The following is a 22,306-nucleotide window of genomic DNA, read 5'->3' on the forward strand; positions in this document are numbered from 1 at the left end:
TAGAAGGCGTGAGTAATTATGTAATCTGGAAATTTAACATGCGTCACTTACTCATCATAGAAGATTTGTGGTCTTGTGTTGAAGGAGCTGAGCCTGTCGATCCTGCAAAGGATTTACGCGCGCTCGCTCGTATAAGTTTATCTGTTAAACCTATATGTGTGCAATATATACGAAATGTTACTACAGCAAAGCAAGCGTGGAACAAATTAAGCTCAGTCTTTGAAGACAAAGGATTCGGGAGGCGTGTCGCATTGTTGAGACTATTACATCACGCTTCATATGCCGATTTTAATAGTATGGAGAAATACTTTGAACATATTACCACTCTTGTACAACAATTGGTAGATATTGGTCGTACCATAGAGGATGCTGAAGTGGCGGAGATAATTTTAAGCGGCCTTCCACAAGAATATGATATAATAGTTTCCAGTCTCGAAGCGGTTGCCTACACAGGTATAATATCCAGTGATTTAGTACGAACCAGGTTGTTGCAAGAAGAAGAACGTCGACGAAGGACTGAAAGCAGAGACGATATGGCCCTTTTGTCAAAGCAACAATACCGTAAGGCTAAAAAGGTACCTGTTTGTGATTTTTGCCAACGCAGTGGACACAAAAAATCAAAATGTTTTAAATACAAGAAAGAACAGCGAGGCAACACAACAACAGCATTGGTGGCCAACTGTTTTGGTGTCTTCGAGAACAAGGACTGGATTGTGGATTCAGGCGCGTCTATGCACATGTGTAAAGAAATAAAGTGGTTTAGTTATATTACAAATTGTGATAGAACTGTACAAGTTGCTGATGGTACAACCTTAAGATGTCTAGGTTACGGTAGTGTTAAGATTCCTATGAAAAATAACAAGACACAATTAGTTACAGACGTTTTATATGTACCTGACCTCTCAACAAATTTAATTAGTGTATATAAATTATGTGAGAAGGCTTTGTCTGTTAAATTTAATAATACTAAATGTTATGTTTTCAAAGGGGAAGTTCTTGTTGTATCTGCCACCAGACAGGGGGGTATTTATATTTTGGACAATGTTTTATATGATTCACAGGAGCAGTCTTTAGCTGTAACCAATGTGAATATTGTGTCCCAGCCACAAAGTTCGCTTGACACAACGGAAAATGCCAAAGTTACACCTGACTTGTGCTTATGGCATAAGCGGCTTGGACATTTGAGTCATCATGGGGTAAGTGTTCTCTGTAAACTCGCTTTTGGTGTTAATATTCACTCGACTCAGCATGGTGCAATCACTAACAAGTGTGTAACATGCGTTGAGGGGAAGCAAGCAGTGCAAAGTTTTCCTAGGGGTGAAGCAAAACGTTCCAAGCAGTTGTTGGAGCTTGTTCATTCTGATGTGTGTGGTCCGATGCCTGTATGTAGTCTGGGTGAGTCTAGATATCTGGTAACGTTTACCGATGATTTTTCTAGAAAAACATATGGCTATTTATTAAAATATAAATCCGAAGTTTTGTCCAAATTTAAATATTTTAAAGCAACTGTTGAAAAGCAAACTGGGTTTTCTATAAAATGTCTGCGAACTGATAGGGGTGGAGAGTATTGCAGTGCTTATTTCTCTAAATATTTACAGAGTGAGGGTATAGTTCATCAAACTACTGCTCCTTATAGTCCGTCTCAAAATGGTGTCTCTGAGAGACTTAACCGGACACTTTTTGAGAAAGTTCGCTGTATGCTTCGTGAAGCTAGTCTTCCTAAAGAGTATTGGGGAGAAGCTGTAATTACAGCTATATATCTTAAGAACAGAAGCCCTACAGCAGCAGTTCCCAATAAAACTCCAGAGGAGGCATGGACAGGTAACAAAGTCAACCTGAGCCATTTACGTGTTTTTGGTTGTCTAGCTATGACACTTATTCCACAGGTAAAAAGAGATAAGCTTGATTCTAAATCAAGATCTTGCATCTTTGTAGGATATTGTGAGAACACTAAGGGCTATAGATTGATTGACCCCACTAACCCTAAGCAGATAATTGTTTCCAGAAATGTAATATTTTTTGAAAACCATTTCTTAAACCACTGTGATAATACAATGATACACTGTGATAGTAGTAATAATAATAATTTTATTTATAATAATATAGGTATGCAAAGCAACCCTATAAATGAAAATTATTCAGGTTTGGATTTGCAAAGCATGGTTCCAACTGAAAATAGAAATATTAATAATAATGTGGATATGCAAAGCATAGGTCCAAATGAAAATAACATGGATTTGCAAAGCAATAGTCCATGCAATCATGAAAATGACATGGTCATTAATTCTAGTCAATCTGAGCGGAATAATGAATTTTTGTCTCCAGTTTCAGGGGAATCTTCCTTCCAAAGTGCTGAGGAGAGTGTGCTGAGTGAAAGAGACAGTAATCAGTCAGATGCAATGGTATGGAACGAGACTATCGTTCGAGGGGAAGATTTAGTGCTACAGGTTCCCAGTACCAGTTGCGAACGACTGGTTCGTTCCACTCGGAATAAAAAGCCAGATAGGTATAAAGATTATGACTTATCTGATTCATCAGATGTATCTTTTCTTTGTCAATGGTTTATCTATGATGAACCTCAATCTTATGATGAGGCAATGGCAAGTCCTAATAGAGATTGTTGGCTCACAGCAATGCGTGATGAATATAATTCTTTAATAAAACATAATGTTTGGCAATTAGTTGATAGACCAAAGGACTGCAATATAGTTAGTTCCAAATGGGTTTATAAATTAAAATCTGATGAGTCAGGTAACAGTACAAAATATAAAGCACGTCTTGTGGCAAGAGGTTTTAGTCAAAAACCGGGTGTTGACTACTCTGAAACTTTTTCACCGGTAGTACGTCATACTTCTCTTAGAATTTTGTTTTGTATTGCTAATGAATTAAATATGGACATAGAACATGTGGACGTAAACACAGCCTTCTTACATAGTAGTCTTGATGAAATTATTTATATGGAACAGCCTTTAGGGTTCTCATATGATAAGACTAAAGTTTGTTTGTTACAGAAATGTTTATATGGCCTTAAACAGGCAAGTAGGCTGTGGAATAATAGTGTAAACGTTTTGTTGACTAACAATGGTTATGTACAAAATAGATGTGAGCCATGTGTTTATATAAAAAGAAATAACAAGCAATTAACGATTCTGGCATTATATGTTGATGACTTTTATATCTTTAGTAATAGTTCTAAGGATAAGGAAAACTTGTATGACTTGCTAGAATCTGAATTTAGTGTTAAACGCCTAGGCATTTTAAAAAATTGTTTGGGTATGAAAATACATAGAGATAGAGCCAATGGGACTATAACATTTGACGAATCAGACTATATTAACAAGTTATTAAAGCGTTTTGGTATGACAAATTGTAAGAGTGCCTCTACACCTATGGTTGCTAATAAGTTGGAAAAAGGCTCATGTAACAATATTGTAGAGGATAGTATGTATCCATATCGAGAGTTGATTGGAAGCTTAATGTATTTGTCAGTATGTTCAAGGCCTGATATTACTTATGCTCTTAGTCATTTAAGCCAATTTAATACTGCATTTACACGAGATCATTGGCTGGCTGCAAAAAGAATATTAAGATATTTAAATGGCACTAAAGATAAGAAATTAGTTTTCGTTAAATCTGGTACTTTTGATTTAACAGTTTTTGCAGATGCCGACTGGGCCAATGATGTCGTAGACAGACGGTCTTATAGTGGATATATAGTTAAAATTGGCGGCTCTACTGTGCATTGGGAGTCGCGCAAACAGCGATGTATTGCGCTTTCAAGTACTGAAGCCGAGTACTTAGCCCTAAGTGATTCATGCAAAGAAGTGTGTTTTCTTAGAAATTTCTTGTATGAAATTTTTGTGAAACATTTTAATTGTCGAATCTTTAGTGATAATCAAAGTGCAATCAAATTGCTTGAAACCAATGAATATTGCCACAAGAAGACAAAGCACATTGACCTTCGTTACCATTTTGTTAAGGATTTTATTAGAAAAACGGATGTCACAGTCAGCTATTTACCCACTGAAAAAATGTTAGCTGACATGTTTACAAAACCTTTAACTAATCATAAATTTTTAGGTTTTGTTAATGACTTGGGTATGAAAGATGTAGAATCATAGGCATCTGTTCTTGTGAGTATTGGTATCCTTATAATTGTGAGTCTGTTGTACCACTTATACTATCATGCTAGATATGAGATGGGCAATGTAGAGATTATTTTTGTTATTAACCTGAGTTGTTAATTTTTATATTTTGTATAATCCTGCATTGTAGAGATTTGTTCTCATGTTACGCATGAGGGGAAGTGTTGTAAAGTGATAATTGCAATTGGGCAGGCAATATTAATATATTGCTAATCTTAATTATTTTATAATTATCTGTCTGCACTCACAACCATAGTGTACCTATTAATGTCAATTGTCAATGTCATCTTAGTTTATAATATATTGTCTGTGACAATCTCTCTTTCCGCCAGCTCTGCGATAGGGAACACGCAAAATGTAAATTAGCTCTGATTGTTTTAATAAAACTTAGCAATTCCACTGTGACTCTTATTTATACTACATGTATAACCTTAATAAACTCAAGAAAACTCAGTCAAGGTTTATTATGGACTGGATGAAACTATTATGTTATCATGAGCAACATATATACAGCTTTTTCCGTCTTTCGAGAAACCTTCATTCGGGGTAGGACTAAAGCTTGATAACCCTTGCATCGGAGTCGCCGCATTTATCACCTCTTAGAACTTTGCTCTTGCATTCCAGGCAGGTCCAGCCCATTTTCAAGACACTCTTCTCAGTCAAATGCCATATGATACACAGCTGAATATCCACACAACAGCCGTCACTGACGAAGTTAAAAATTTACCACAGCAAAGGTTGTGGTAAAATTTTAACATTTTACTATGTTTGCAGTGGTAGACAAATTTTAATCTGGGCTAGATTTAATCGAGACACAAGTAGACTGAATATGCTGCCGATAGATGGCGTTAGTTGTTTCGAATATTCCGCGTTCTATGTTTACGGGTATCTAAATATACCCGCTTGTATGGAGGTATTATGTAATGTAATGAAAAATCATATCCATAACACAGAATAAAGATTATACAGAATGAGTCTTTACAAGCAATGTGGTGAAGCCGGTAAAACCCATAATTAACATCCGCATATACAAATACAATTTTTTTCATAATTAGTATTTAAAAAATTTAACACTAACAACAATTACGTAAACAAATTTATTAATCAATAAATATCAATAAAAAATACTCCATCTTTTTTCTATACTTTTTGTAAACAGTTTTAAAAATATTTAAAAACATAAAACGCCATTTTTCATGAATAATATTGAAAGTTTCTGATGCGACGCTTCGTGTCTTTGAATTCTTTATTCGGAGCGGCTACGTACGCTCTATCTGCCTATTATTGATTAATCTGTGATTCATAATATTTCGTACATTGTCAGACGCTCCAGATATTGTATACATTGCCTAGACATTGTTTAGAAAAACTGAACTATACAGATTGCCGATAACATATCGACGCAACTCAACCTTGCTATCATTAGGTACAGCTTCTTGAATACACTAGATTATTTAGTGACCTGCAAATGTCGACTAATGTTTACATAAGCGGTATTCTGATAGCGATAAATCACTTCATAATATAAGTGTTTTCGTGCAATCATTGTGACCGGGGTTGTTTCAGCGATGTGTCGCTTCCTAGGTGTAGTGATCGCATTGCTCTGTTGTCAGGGTATTGCATTATGTTCCGGACAAGAATCACGTTTAGTGGAAATTGCTCAGGGCCCTGTAAAAGGGTATAAAGACACCGAATATGACATTTATACCTTTTATGATATACCTTATGCCACAGCTCCTACTGGATTGGATAGATTTAAGGTAAATGTTTATTATTATTTTTTCTCGCGAACAACTAAGGGAGAGGCTACACAGTGCCCTAGCGGCGCCGGAGCAGTGCTGCAGCGGCGCTCTGCATACAAATATCAATGATATGCTAACGGTGCCGCACTTATTTATTTATTTATTGATATACCAACAATGACAACAAGAAACATTAATAATCTATACATAGGTAAACTTAAAAAGTTCTAGTGCTAAACGAAGCCATCTTTTAAAGGTATATATGTATAGCATTGTTGTTTGTTGTCCGGCTAAATTTATAAATTAAACTACACTAAAAACTACAAATTACAGTTACTTCAAGTGTCTTATTGAATAAATTGTTAAATAATTACAATGAAAAATAATAATCTATACCAATAAATTATAAAATTAAACAAATTAATTATACAAAATAAAGAAAAAAATGAAATTACTACAGAAATAAGTCAAAAGCAACAAATTCAAACAAATAAATTTAAATGTATATACATATCAAATAAATGTAATTAGAATGTCAATTTAATTTAAAATGAATGAAAAATGTATTTGAAATTAAGTACCAATTTAATTTAATTCTGCGTGGAATCAGATTTTTAAATGATACGTGTCTGTTTTACTAATATCATGTCGCAATTAAACACATTTTAGAATGGGCTTCATCATATTAAGCTTGTTCAGTCAGACAAAAATCTTGAATTTATAATAATTTTATTATTTTAAGAAAGCAAGGAAGACGTAATATCTATGTAGGTACATAAGTAGATACTCGTATGTAGTTTTATTTGGTTGTTTGTAATTGTAATCAAATTACAAATGACTGAGCAGATTTCTATGAACATTGGCATACAGAGACATCTTTTACAAATGCTACTTTTTATCTTGGAGCTAATCTCCAGATCGGAGTCGGATATTCCTTGGATTCACACAGGTAGGAATACCAAAAATGCTTTACTTAATTAGTCATTATATTGAAAAAATGTATTTTAAAAGCTACAAGCGCTTGACCTTGAACATTGTGACCAAGTAAATGACTTTGCAATATTAATATCATAATATTATCAATTCAATTTATTAACAGAATGTTTACTTACTTTTATCTAAGATAGGTATTTCTAGTGTAGATTCAATTGGCACTGATTAAATGTGTGTTCACATATAATTCTGTTTTTCTAGAGTCCATTGCCGCCTCCTACTTGGTCTAAAGTGTTTGAAGCTGTAGACAAAGTAACAATATGTCCGCAAGGCAATTTAATGCGTTTCCTTCCGGACGTAAAGACAATGCAAGAAGATTGTCTAACTGCATCTGTATATGTTCCCGATACTATACAGAAACACTTACCAGTTGTTGTTTATGTGCACGGAGGAGCTTACGTCATGGGATGGGGCAACATGGTTACGCCCAAAAACTTCGTAAAAAGTAAAAAAGTGATTGCAGTAACGTTTAATTATAGACTTGGAGCTCACGGATTTCTTTGTTTAGGCACCAATGACGTCCCTGGTAACGCAGGAATGAAAGACCAAGTAGCACTGTTGCGTTGGGTGCAAAAGAATATAGCAAAATTCGGCGGTGACCCTAATGATGTTACAATCGCAGGATACAGTGCGGGGTCAGCGTCAGTAGATCTGCTGATGATCTCAAAAATAACAGATAACTTATTTAAAAGGGTTATTCCAGAAAGCGGAGCAAATACAGCAGTGTTCAGTGTTCAGGTAGATCCTATTCAAAATGCTAAAGAATACGCAAAATTAATAACTACAAAAAAATTTGAGGACCTTCGTGATTTAGAAAAGTTTTTCAAGACCATAACATATGATCAATTAAATTCAGGGGACGTGATGAACAGAACAGATTCCTCGTTTCTTATGGTACCATGCGTAGAACGTGATTTGGGACAAGAAGTATTTCTGGATGATAGTCCAGTTAACATACTGAAAAGTGGTAACTATAAAAAAGTACCAATGTTATACGGGTTTACCGATATGGAAGGTTTATTACGCATAGAATACTTTGATACCTGGAAAGATTTAATGAATGATAACTTTTCCGATTTTCTACCGATCGATTTAAAATTCAAAAGCAAAATGGAGAAGGAACAAGTGGCCGAAAGGGTTAAACGATTTTACTTTGGAGACAAAACTGTCAGTAAGGAAACTGTGTTAGCGTATGTAGACTACTTTACGGATGTTATCTTCGCATATGCAACAATTAGATCAGTTAAATTGCAAGTAGAGGCTGGCAATGATCAGATATATTTATACGAGTATTCATACTATGATGATGAAACCCCTTCCGTGCCTTATACAAACAACGTACGCGGTGCGAATCATTGTTCACAAACTATGTTCGTTTTGGATGGATGGAATAAGTTTATAAACCGAACAAGTGATTCCGATGCGTTCAAAAAACATGTCAAAAATATGAGGAAAATTTGGCTAGATTTTATGACAACTGGGTAATTATGTATTTGATACCTGTTACACATAATTTATATTTTGGTTCTTCTGCGGATCTCCTCGTTCCATCCCCTGCTGTGTGAGCCTTTTAATGAGGTTCATAGTTAGCGACTGAAAGGTTCACTGGCAACACGCACTGTTCAAAGACTTACTATTATACATAATTATTTTTTCAGCAGACTGTTTATATCATCTGTATCAACTAGTTATTATCCTATACCTAATACCAAAAAGGCATACTACCATGCGTTAGACTCTTAATAGGTACTGTAGAAATCAGTCCAACATGAATAAGCCTTTTGAATAAGGCTTATGACAGAAGTATCTAACATTTAATTTTTGTTTTTTTTTGCAGTAAGCCAGTACCTGAAGGTTCTGATTTGCCGAAATGGCCGCCAGTCGGCGCAAATAGATCTCCTTACATGTCACTGGGTAAAACAATAGAACTGAAGAGCTCTCTTCTAAAAGAAAGAACCGAATTCTGGGATGATATATATGAAAAGTATTACCCCAATCCTATGCCACCTACTTCTCTAGTACATACGGAGTTATAAGTAAATCTAAATATATAAATAAAATATATTATGTTTATTATTTTATTCTAAACTATTCTGATATTGTAATTTTTGTATGAATTAAGCTTGCGCTTTACGTTGCAGGTGTGCAGTTTCAAAAAGGACTTGTTATTTTTAAAGGACGCAAAAGTCCTTTAAAATATTTTTAAACACTTTGTCATAATTGTTATTTAGTATTAAAATTTGTTCCTGTCACTTTATACTATTACACATGATCGTAAATTGCGTTATTTTAGTAGGCCTTGATGTCTATCACCCTGTGAAATTTGTCGTAATATTTACGGGTTACACAGTATGTCTTTATATACGTAGTATAATCAATATATTTATACTATAAAATCAGCTATCTTAGTACCTATAACACAGGCCTATATTTTAAGACTATGTAGCAATGTATGTCATTGTTTAAGTAGGTATATTTTTTTTTTTATATTTTAGTGTCTGAAGCCTTAAGTCAGCGGTCAATTATTCTCACGTTTCTTCAGCACAAACGGCAGCGAAGACGTTTCATAAGTCGAGCTGACATGCACGCAGCGACCAATACACGATCAGTTATAGTCGTGGGTGCTGCAGAGACGTGAGAATAATTTATCGTCAATGGTGTGCATCAGGGAGGCAATGCAATTTTTATCAAAACTTGCGGACAGTTTTGTAAGTAAGTAAGTATATAGCCTTTTCTGAAGCTATGAAACACATTTCCACATTCACATACCGTTTAACTAGTGGCGAGAACCTCATATGCATTTTAAACTTCATTCCAGCCCCATTCCGGGCCCAGAGGCGCTCAAATTGCTGTGATAATGCGAGTGAAATGCACGCACATAACCTACAACTTTGAATATGAAATTACGCGAGCACATCTCTCGTTTTCAGACTTCGTAGACGCAATTACTGCCACTCGCGATTATAACTTTATATACGTAAGACTAATGGATGGCCTGCAACTTCGTTCATGTGAAAATCCTCCATGGATTTTTCCAGAATAAAGTGGCCAAGTGCGTGTCACGCCACGCGCAGTGTAGGGTTCCGTAGATATCAGATTTAATAGCCTAAGTAATGCACAAAAATACTGTTAACTATATACACCATGGGATAGACAATAACAAAATTCATTTTCACTTTGCATGTAGGGAAAAATCCAAAATTTTTGTTTTTGTTGTTTGATTGATTTTATTTATTTTTGATGTAACTTCGAAATTGTAGTCAAGGGCTAACTTTAAAAGTATAAAAAAATTCATGACCATTTTTGTTCTTAAATGGTCGGTAATATTAGCCTATGCCAAAAGGCAAATTGATAATTCTGATACCGATGTCGAAGAGTAGAATAAATTGATTTATAAAATAACTACAAAAAATAATATTAATAACATCAAAATTAAATGCATGAAATAAGTATGAATCACATTATAGGTATTACTTTGCTAAATTATAAAATATAATTATAATGAAATGTAAAATGTAAAATACTAATAATCATTATGAAATGTATCTTATTATCAGTAATAAAGGCTATTTGTATTTGTATTTGAATTGTATAATATTAGCTGACGCCGCGCGGTTTCACCCGCGTGGTCATTAAGCCCATCTTCCTGTAAGAAGGCGGGGATAATAAATAGCCTACAGCCTTCCTCTATAAATGGGCTATCTAACACTGAAATATTTTTTCAAGTCGGACCAGTAGTTCCTGAGATTAGCGCGTTCAAACAAACAAACAAACTCTTCAACTTTATAATATTAGTATAGATTGGATCGCTCTTGCGTGTGATTGGCGAGCATCCTTAGCATCAGGCCACGCAAAAATGCACCTTACATGCTAAACCATAGGTGTCAATCAATTTTACGTATACCTACACCGTATTTAAGATTGTTTTTAGAAATTAAAACAAAGTACAAACATAAACGTATTCGCTCAAACATGCACCCCGTTGACGAAGTCGAAACAATCCCAGAAACAATTAGTAGGGATTCTAAAGAAATACTAAACTATTAAAGTACTTAAGTAATAAAGTGAATGTTTCTTCTTAGATATTTCTCATAAATAAATTATTTATGAGAAATATCTAAGAAAAAACATTTAAGCATTAAAATATTTTATAAAGAGAAAAACTTATACTTATTAATTAATATTAATTAAATTTTAATTATTAATATTTATTGTTATTACTTATATAATAAAACAGAGAATATGATTATTTGCGTAAAATAATATTGCATAGGAACTGTATAGAATTTTACAACTGGGCGTTTATATTCACCCATTTTAGTATTAACTAAAGTGACTCGTCGTATTACACCATCCTGTCCAGGTACGTCATCAAATTCTACCAACACAATCTTAGCTGCGGTGATTGGATTATCCGTTTCACCATTTGGCTTTGACTTGTAAAGTGTGCAGATAATCCAAACGCTATTTTTCAAACGCCATTTCTTCCAATATGACTCGAGGCTATCGAGTAACTGTTTCCGATTCTTTAAATTAGGGTTTTCAGGATTAAAGGATCTCATAGGAATGTATTCAAAAGGCGTGGTCATCAGAAAATGCGCTGGTGTAATTACTTATATCTGGCTGGTGGTCAGATGTTCTTAAACATAGCGGGCGCGAGTTGGTACAGTAATTCCTCGATAGTTTGGAGGCACTTGCCTATCTAACATTATAATGGTGAAGAGTTTGTTTATACGTTTGTTTGAACGAACGTAAATCTTTAAAAATATTTTAATTTATTTTAACTCGAAAAAATTGCTTGCAAATGTACGAGTATAGGTATAAATAGGAAAGAGGTATAGGTAGGAAGTATAATTTAATTAATTCAAAAAATATTAAATAATGCATCAAAATCGGCTATAAGACTATGGGAAAAATAAATAAAGCTTATAAATGCAATATATATCATATATTATATTTATAGTTCATTGCGCATCTGGTGCGGCCGAGGTGGTTCAGGCGGCCGGTAATATTTATCAAAGATGTCCTCCCAGAACATACATCTATCTTTTAACAAGGATCCCCGGAGTTCTGGATTCTTCTTTAAAGCCATATGTGGCGACCAATCCATTCCTACTGGTGGCCACGCCGGTACTTCGGAGCTCTCGGGTTTTCTGTAAATAAATGATATAATTTAACATTAAGTTACTCCTTTATGTATCGTATTGTTTATCTATCTATCAATCTTCATAGCAAGGTTATACATCTTCATTTTATATATATTTTTTTATATCTATATTATATATTAAAGTACTTACCCTGTAGTTATAAAACTTAGCCAGAGCTCTCTCATTATACGTTTCATTAGTTTTAAGTCATCTGGTATATCTTCTTCGTCTATTGATGTCAAAAAAACTCCATCTAATAGCGCCGTAGTCTGTGCACAATGACTCGCTCCACGTATATTTGTATGCGGAACTACTGGAGTACTGTCATCTACGTAGGAATACTCGTATAGGTATATCTGATTATTACCAGCTTGTAACTGAAGCTTTGTTGATCTTAAAGTTGGACAAGCAAACATAACGTCAGAGAAATAGTTCACATAATCCAATATAGTATCATTACTGACATCCTTGTTACCGAAATAAAACCTTTTAATTTTTTCAGAAACCGCTTCCTTCTGTTTTACAGATTCAAATTGTAAATCAGGTGGCAAAAAGTCAGAAAATTTATTATTCATATCATTTTTCCACGTTTCAAATATATCAAGTCGCATTAGCCCTTCCATGTTTGCAAAACCATATAACATAGGCAATTTGGCAAAATCTCCTTTCTTTAAAATATTAACTGGATCATCTTCAAGGAATCTTTCTTGGCCTATATCTGCCTCTACACATGGTTCCATTAGAAATACAGAATCAGTTCTGTATATAACATTCCCCGATTGTAATAGTTCGTACGGAGCGTTTTTATAAAAGTGTTGTAATTTATAAAAGTCATCATCTCCATCATATTGCAATAATTTAGCATACTCTTTGGCATTTTGTAATGGATCTATTTGGACGCTGTATGGAGAAAGGTTAGCGCCGCTCTCAGGTATAACTTTTGTGAACAATCCTTTTGCCATTTTAGATATCATCAAAAGATCCACTGAAGTCGACCCTGCGCTACCGCCTACTATGGTGACATCGTCAGGATTACCTCCAAAACTTGCAATATTTTTCTTCACCCAACGTAAAAGCGCCACCTGGTCTTTCATGCCAGCGTTTCCAGGCGCATCTTCTGTGCCTAAGCAAAGAAAACCGTGCGCTCCAAGTCGATAATTAAATGTGACAGCGACTATCTTTTTACTGCTTACCATTTTTTTCGGTAGCACAATATTTCCATTACCAAGAATAAATCCTCCTCCATGAACATAAACAACAACTGGAAGATTCTTCTTATCTGTATCAGGTACATACACGTTAGCGACAAGGCAATCTTCTTGCATAGTTTTACTACTTGTATTAAATAGAGGTATAATAATTTGTGGGCATACAATGTCTTTATTTACAGCTTCAAACGTCTCAAACCATATTGGCGATGGAAGTGGTGCCTAAAAGTAAGAAATAATTAAATACATTTAAGCAAACAAATTAACTGCCTCAACTGGTTCATTGGTTAGACTGAATGATGAGGCTCAAGGTCCTGGGCTTGAGTCCTGGATCGGGCAATGAAATTTCGAGCTTTTTTTTCTTTCTTTTTTCAAGTTCACAGCCTGCCAGCCTTCGTCGTCATCAACCAATATTCGGCTCACTGCTGAGCTCGAGTCTCCTCTCAGAATGAGAGGGGTTAGGCCAATAGTCCACCACGCTGGCCCAATGCGGATTGGCAGACTTCACACACGCAGAGAATTAAGATAATTCTCTGGTATGCAGGTTTCCTCACGATGTTTTCCTTCACCGATTGAGACACGTGATATTTAGTTTCTTAAAATGCACACAACTGAAAAGTTAAAGGTGCCAGCCTTAAAGGGCAAAAATTTCTCAAAACAGAAACAAAAATGTTTGCCTTAAATGAATGCGACAGCGACTTACAAAAATGTTTTGCCTAAAATAAATGTGACAGCGACTTTAACATAAGTAGGATGTTTCAACTGTTGGGCGTACGCTTAAAACTCGGGAGAAATACAAATTGCTTTTTTGATTTTTGTCATTTCTGAATTGAAATTCTATAGCCAGCTTTTATAAACGCTTTTTTCCGAGAAGCATTAGATTCAGTGAGATTGTGGATTACACTTTACTAATTTTCACTTTTACACGTAAGGGGCCTGTAGTCAGGGGCCCCGTATCATTGTTATAGCTGATACGGCGGTACGCCCCTGCACGTAACCTATTGCATTTGCGAGTATCTTATCAGCATTAGTGATAAACAACATTATATTATTAGAAATAATTGAACGACCAAATCATCAATAATACAATTTAACTAAAGTTAAGAATTTTCATAAGCAGACTGCCAACGGGAATAAGGGGTCAAACTGAGAGTTTCTGCTAGTCCTCCCGTGTAGTTCCTGTTCCCATGGGACTACGTGGACTAAACATAGCAAATTACAATACCAAATAACGTGGTTTTCTAATATTATACAATTTTCAAAATCGGTTCAGTACATCCAGAGATTACCTCCAGTACAACCTCATAAAACTAACAAACATTATTTTTTAATATTTTGAATTACGCCAGGTGATGTTTGTTACTATTTTTTTTAGTTTGGTTAAGGTTTCAGGTATCTACATATTTAAAAGTTTAAATTCATATTTTTCAAGAAGAAATGCTATAAACACTCCAATCGATTTCGTAAAGTCAAGTGTGTCAGTGAATTGTGACTAACACCCTGAGTATAAAACTAAATTCAAAAGTAATGATAGGTACCTACCTAAATAATTCAAAGTAGTAGGTAAACAAACACAGTAGCAAACTTCCTCAACTAAACCTGTACCTAATCACTGTGTTACCAATAGCACTCTCACCTTGAACTTATCGGATCCACTCGGTGCCTTGGCATACGGAATGCCATAGTACACAAATATATCCTCACTGACATCCTTATAGCCTCGCACTGGACCTGAATCTATACGAACTAACCGCGATTCTGTCGATTCACCTACTGTTGAGGTCACTACAGCAAATATAGCAACTATACCGAGCCACATCCTGATGGCAAATGAGTAATTTCAATGTTCTCTATGGTAACGACTAACGGCTTGAGTACTTTGAATCAATTGAATACTAAAATTGACGCTTTGAAATACAATGTTGTTTGACTAGTCAATTATTTTTGCATAGTCTTAGTACTTCTTCGATTTAGAATACAAAAAATGGCATTATCGACATCGTCGTACTTAAAAAATTGTAATACTGCAAAAATTACAGTAAATCAATATTATTTTCCCAGTAATTTACAATGATAGCGTGCAAGTAGCTTGTTAAATTGATAACATAATTATTATCTCAACTGTAAGTATTTACCTGATTGCCAAGAGAGGGTTGTTTTTCGCGCATATATTTTGTAATACTACGTGAAAATAAGGGAATAAAATATAGCCTATGACATTCACACAAGACACCTATATTACACCTATATTACATATATATAATATATATTAAACAAATAACTCTGGCTTTTTAGCGGTAAAATAATTTACATCTGTAGAATTATTGATAGGAGTATGTAAGGGTAATGTATCATGTATGGCTGGATATTTTTTTTTAAGAAGAATTTGAATTTAATTGTGACTATACTATAAGCAACTAAATACAAACTTAAATTAAATTAAATTACTACTAACTAACCTAACCTAAACATTATATAAAAATAAAAAAAATATATATATAACTCTATATTTAGTTGCTATATATATATTATATCTTCTATATCTGTAGAATATATATATGTATAGATGTAGATATATTGTTTTACCTCGCATCTTCCAATTCGTTGGATAGAGTTTAACAGTATCGCTAAATTCGACAAATGTTCTTAGGTGTTTGAAAAAAGAAATTGACCACGCAGCGCAGGGCAGTAAATGGTTTAACTATTAGTCAAACCAGATTGACTAATAGGCCTGTCAATCTAACATTGCAAACGTGCATGTAACTAAGTACTGGTTTTTAATGTAGGCTCGTTTATTTGAGGACATATAATGTCTTCATTCACAGCTTCCAGAATCTCAAACCTTAATGGCGATGGGAGTGGTTTCTAAGACACTAATGTAGGTACGAGTGTATCCATCTATTTATAATTAATCGTTAGAAATACAAATCTATGTAATCGTACCTGCAGAATACGTATTTTGTTTTTAAATGCAGTGCCTGACAAACTTCTTGAGCAAAAAGTAAACAGTGGATAAACTATTTCAATTTTAACAGCAACCCTTTGCGCAAAACAATTTAGCTGGTAACTTTAATACGGGTACAAACATTAATACTGGTAAAATTTTTGACCGTATTAAATGGACCAATTTACTTGTGACAATTGCAGATAAATTAAGCTTAACTTAGAGTGCTCTTCAAGCTTTATATAAGTAAGGTCAAACGTAAGGGGAAAACATCCTTAGGTATTTCACTACGTCGCTGAGGCTTGGTAGTTAAATAAAATTCCATCAGATTTGTTAGCTTTCTATCACTAGAATAGGAATATATGAAACAACAAAACATAATTAGAACATTTTATTACTAACGTCATAATTTACACGCAGTAATTAAATAATCATAATTCCGTTTTTATTTTTGGTGGAAGAATATGGGGTGGAATAGGAATATTATAATGATTTTTGTAAATTTCCTCCCAAAAATCGCAACGTTTATTTAGTAAAGATTGCCCGAGTTGGGGATTCTTTTTAAGCTCCATGTACGGTGACATATCATTTCCAGCAGGCGGCCATTTTGGTGCTCCGGGACTTTCAGGTTGACTAAAATATAACAAAATATCAATATGGCTGACGTAAGAATACTAGGATAATATATAGCCTGAAGCTTTCCTCGGTAAATGGGCTATCTAACACAGAAAGAATTTTTCAAATCGGACCAGTAGTTCGTGGGATTATCCCGTTCAAGCTAACAAACAAACTCTTCTGCTTATAATTTAAGTAAAGATTAACCGGTAACGATGAAGATATCAATATTTATAAGGTTTATTTTGTTAAATTGTAGATCATCTATTATTATCATACAATGTAGATTTTATATAAACGTACATAATATGTTTTTATATAAATAAATATTTAAATATCGTTTCAAAAATGTAATGAGAATTTCTTACCTATATTTAGCAAAACTCGTCCATAGATCCCTGATTATTCCTTTCATTTCTTTTAAATCTTCCGATATCTCACTTTCATCTGATACATTAAATTTAAGTCCATCTAAAATTGCTACCGTTTGAAAACAATGGCCTGCTCCTCGGACTTCTGTATATGGAACTACAGGAGTGCTGTCTTCAACGAAGGAATACACGTAAAGGTATATTTTATTATTACCAGCCTTCAATTGAAGACTAGCAGATCGTAGTGTTGGGCAATCAAAATACGTGTCAGACCAGTAATCAACGTATGACAAAATGTTTTTCTCATCTACAGGCATATCTTTAAAATAAAATCGTCTTACTTTATCTGCGATAGCTTCTTTCTCTTCATTGTTTTTAAATCTCAAGTCAGTTGGTAAAAATTCTGAAAAGTTTGCATTCATTTTGTCTTTCCAATGTTCGAAAACAGGAACTCTAACTGATCCTTCCATGTTAGCATATCCGTACAGCATTGGAAGTGGTAAAAATTTGCCACTGTTCAGAATGTTAAAAGGACTGTCTTCCAAAAATATTTCATCACCGTGGTCACGCTCAACACAGGGTGCCATCAAAAGGTCAGTTCTAATTAAATCACTTCCTGATTGTAATTGTTCATAGCTAATACTTTTGTAAAAATCTTCTAATGAGTGTACATCTTCATCTTCAAATTTAAGCAACTTTGCATAAACCTTAGCATTTTGCACAGGGTCACTTTGGACGCTAAAAGGTGACAAATTGGCGCCACTTTCTAAAATGGCATTTTTAAACAAACCTTGTGCTATTTTTGACATCATCAATAAATCAACTGAAGCGGATCCAGCACTGTAGCCGGCGATCGTAACATCATTAGGGTTGCCACCGAAATTTGCAATGTTATTCTGTATCCATCGAAGTAATGCTACTTGGTCTTTCATTCCAGCATTACCAGGTATATCTTTAGTACCTAGACAGAGAAAACCATGTGCTCCAAGTCTATAGTTAAAGTTTACCACAATAACTTCTTTGTTACTGACGATTTTTTTTGGTGTCACAAGATCTCCGTACCCCATTATAAATCCACCACCATGGACGTAGACGATAACAGGCAGATTAGTATTTTCTACATTGGGTACGTAAACATTTGCTATAAGACAATCTTCTTGCATGGTTTTATTGTGGATTAAATCAAAAATATCAGGTTGTGGGCATATTATTCCTTTATCCACGGCATCAAATGGTTCTATCCAATGTGGCGTTGGTAGAGGTGCCTAAAAATTTTCAAAAACCACAAATTAAAAAGCAATATTTTCTAGTACTAATTCTATTTCCATAATTAAACTCTTTACGTTCCACCATCAACTCTTAATATTAATCTACTTAAGCATAAAAAAACAGTTCAAAAGTCTGGCCATAAAAAAAACAGACAGACTGACTTACTTTCGCATTTATAATGGAATAGTATGGATTAGATACAATAGGTAATTTCAGATAATAGTTTGGTATATAGGAACCCACATATTATGAAGTTTTATTAAGGCCTCTTATTTTGAATTCATTATCTAAAGTTAAGCATATCTATAAATAAACTATATAGATAGTATCTAGAATCTACATAATTATTCTCGTATAATCCTAGCCGACGCCCGCGACTTCGTCCGCGGAAGTCTAGCTCGCTCCCATATTATGATGGGAGCGAGCTAGACTTCCGTGTACCTATTTCAGCATTACTTTGTTCCGGAATTGTTAGAAAACTGTGACATCTCCTAAGATATTCATTATAAGCAAATGATGTCCAGAGCAATTATATTTAAAATTAAATACTTGACGAATATTGTTCTTTTTTGCTTAAAAATCTCAAATACCTCAATCTTTTGTTGCAAGATAGACATAACAGTCTGTGAAAATTACATAAACCTGTTTAGATATTAGCGTGATACCTACACAGATCGAGTCATCTCTGTTTGTCTTGTAGTCTGGCTTATAGCCACCCACCAAATTATGTACCTATGCCATATTTATTTAGTCTTTAGCGTCTAGTTGATTTTTTGTGATAACCTAACAGACATCCAAATGTCAATATCAAACTTTATAATATTATGTTAAATTAAACTCATAGTTTTATTAGTTTGAGCAACTTCGATACTGAAATACTGATTACCAGTTTTAAGGTCCCAATGATTCTCAAGGTAAAATTTTAGTTCGGTCATTAGTTTTTTATTCATTACCGCGACTTCGTCCATGGAATTCGGATTTCTAATACATACTACGAGTATTAGAAAACCGAATTCCTGTTTTGTTCTGTTCCTTCCCCGTCCCGTCCCTTCCCCGTCCTGTCTTGTCTTATCCTAACCATGGTATTATGTATGGTTGATTGGTATCACTCGCACTTGGTTTCTAGAAAATCACGATATTTCAATGTAACTTTGCAAACTTTGAACTGATTTTAATGAAACAAACATATGCTAATTCTTTAAGCTTAACACAATACATCAGTAAAAGCTGTAATCAAATCGGTTCAGCTATTTCTGAGTTTTATCATTATCATTATATCAGCCGACGGACGTTCGCTGCAGGACATAGGCCTTTGGTAAGGACTTCCAAACATCAGGATCCTGTGCCGCCTGCATCCAGCGAATTCCTGCGACTCGCTTGATGTCGTCTGTCCACCTGGTGGGAAGTTGACCAACACTGTGTATTTTAGTGCGGAATCCCGAGTTTATCGTGCACAAATAATACACAAACTGACACTGTTCGTTTCGACTCGTATTGTATTGTATGGATGGAGGACTTTTGTGTCATCATGTTACCTACTTGTATCTATTATAAATTCATGAAGCGTACTTAATACTTAATTAATCTTTAGCAAAAAAATACTTTACATTAACTGTGGCGAAATATTCCCACGATCACTGTACTAAAGATTTTATACTATAGATATACACTAGCATGTCAAAACTGAGGCGAACAAAAGTGGCTAATTGTCTTAATTTCATTTAGTCGCATAGCAAACAACGTAAGTTATTTAGATAAATAATACCTAAATAGTGTCTGCAATGTCTATTTGTGAGTTCATGAAGTGTAAAAACTGTATACAGGATGTCCCGTAATTAATGGATGATACACAAATGGTAGATACATCACCTAATTTTCTAAAATCAGTTTTTGAATGTTGTAGATGCTGTAATTAGGATTTTAAAGATCAGATATTTGTCAAACATTACGTATTAAATTAGCAATTTACCAATGTACTATAATGCTATTTTAATAAATAATATTTTATTTCTTTTTTAGAAGTAGCTTTGAGTGCAATAATTATATTTTCATTAAGATCAGGTCATCTTTCACAGCAGCTACGGCATTGAAAAAACTGGTTCAAGATAGCAAAATTTGAAAAATCCGAAAAAAAAATATAATTTGGTCACCCTAGGGATTTTTGGAAAAATATTCGAATTAGTTTTAGATAATATTTATACTAGAGCCTTTCTTGATGAGTACTGTTTAACAACAAACAAATTAAAAATGAGGGTATAAATCACTAGTCATTTCACACCTAATAATAATTACAATTAACTTGTTCTTAAATTATTGAAAATAAATTTGATTAATAAGTTTAGAACAATTAGATATGGTTAATATATTTTATATACAAACCATACATAATTTAAAATAAATAAGTTATGCATAGACATGTGTTTTCTACCTTCATTTCTAATTTCTTTGTTAGTAAACAGTACTCATCAAGAAAGGCTATTATAGTATAGATGATAACACTCTGTATAAGTAGGTACATAAATATATAAAATAAATAAATAAATACATAAATATAACACAAAATTGTTCATGTGTAACTAAATTCAGATCACTTTTTGCGGTGATTTTGTAGTCACGTAACAATGTAACTATCTATAGCATAAAATATCGTTGCTATACCAATTGCACTGTTACCTTGAACTTGTCGGATCCACTCGGTGCCTTGGCATACGGGATGCCGTAATACACAAATATATCCTCACTGGCATCCTTGTAACCTCGTATAGGACCTGAGTCTATACGAACTAGTCGTGATTCTGTCGGTTCACCTACTGTTGAGGTCACAACAACAAACAAGACGCCTACACAGAACAACATCTTTCTGACTACTGACTGACAGTTTGACACCTTAAAATACCCAATTGTAGGTATTTATTATTAATTATGGCGGTCTTCGGTTTCTTTTGTTTTATTCTTACTTCAGAGTGTAACCACAGTATTAAGAGTGGTAGGTATAACAATTGTTGTAACACGTCGAGACTTTAACGTGGTTATTTATAAAGTAACATTTTTATTACTGTATTTAAAGCAAATATAAATCAAAATATGTCCAGTCGTACGGCTATCGTATTACATTGATAAATGATAACATATCACTAATCCAATAATTAGAGTGTTTTATGGTAGGCGTCCACAAATCTGCACCGTACGTATCGGACGCATTGTATCCGGACGAAATATACGTGTCACCGTTAGATTGTAAAATACGTTACTTTATAATCTCACTCGTGATATTATAATCTGCCGTCATATTGTGAACTGAAGATACTGATTACAAGATAACGTGTTGTTTTTCGGTATATTATAATCTATCGACCGTTTGTAGACCACATTATACAAAATAAAAATTGAAAAAGGCTGATTTTTTTTCTATAAATTTAATTTTAAAAATTCTTGAATTACATTCCATTTTGCATTTTTTTCATGATTTTTGGACAATTGTTTATAACTGCAATTCTAAAAATGGAATACTTTCGATACAAACTTTCAACCCCTATTTCACCCCTTTATGATTTTATTTTCACAATAATAAGTATCATACAATCTCCGTATTATGGTTTTAAAAGAAGAAGAAGATAGATAGATATAGATATAGGGTACGATATTCTCATATACAATACTACATAATATAAATACTTAAATAATGTATAAATATATAAATACACCCAGACAGATGAAAACATCCATGCTCATCACACAACAATTTTCCAGTTGTGGAAATCGAACCCACGGCTGTGGATGCAGAAAAAAGCGTGACTAACTATACCCACGCAGCCCTTCAACCCACCCATATTATAGAAGTGCTATATACAATGTTGACCCACCCGTCAACA

At 34.1% G+C, this 22,306-nt stretch overlaps 3 protein-coding genes across 3 annotated transcripts; 1 reads left to right on the plus strand and 2 right to left on the minus strand.

The window, feature by feature from the left end:
• Positions 1-5,631: 5,631 nt before the first annotated feature.
• Positions 5,632-8,944, plus strand: LOC112058444 (esterase FE4). Its single transcript, XM_024099288.2, has 3 exons — positions 5,632-5,905; positions 7,082-8,361; positions 8,718-8,944. Exons 1-3 carry the CDS (start codon positions 5,714-5,716, stop codon positions 8,914-8,916), a joined length of 1,671 nt encoding a protein of 556 aa, XP_023955056.2. The 5' UTR covers positions 5,632-5,713; the 3' UTR covers positions 8,917-8,944.
• A 2,869-nt stretch (positions 8,945-11,813) lies between these two features.
• LOC112058443 (cholinesterase 1) lies at positions 11,814-15,110 on the minus strand. Its single transcript, XM_024099287.2, has 3 exons — positions 14,872-15,110; positions 12,178-13,457; positions 11,814-12,033 (listed from the first exon to the last, which is right to left on the minus strand). Exons 1-3 carry the CDS (start codon positions 15,052-15,054, stop codon positions 11,838-11,840), a joined length of 1,659 nt encoding a protein of 552 aa, XP_023955055.2. The 5' UTR covers positions 15,055-15,110; the 3' UTR covers positions 11,814-11,837.
• A 1,445-nt stretch (positions 15,111-16,555) lies between these two features.
• Positions 16,556-21,471, minus strand: LOC112058441 (carboxylic ester hydrolase). The gene is made up of 3 exons (XM_024099285.2): positions 21,108-21,471; positions 17,163-18,430; positions 16,556-16,812 (listed from the first exon to the last, which is right to left on the minus strand). The coding sequence occupies exons 1-3, from the start codon at positions 21,288-21,290 to the stop codon at positions 16,611-16,613; spliced, it is 1,653 nt and encodes a 550-aa protein (XP_023955053.2). The 5' UTR covers positions 21,291-21,471; the 3' UTR covers positions 16,556-16,610.
• Positions 21,472-22,306: the final 835 nt, after the last annotated feature.

Source organism: Bicyclus anynana, chromosome 4 (genome assembly GCF_947172395.1).
Source record: "Bicyclus anynana chromosome 4, ilBicAnyn1.1, whole genome shotgun sequence".
Lineage (NCBI taxonomy): Eukaryota > Metazoa > Arthropoda > Insecta > Lepidoptera > Nymphalidae > Bicyclus > Bicyclus anynana.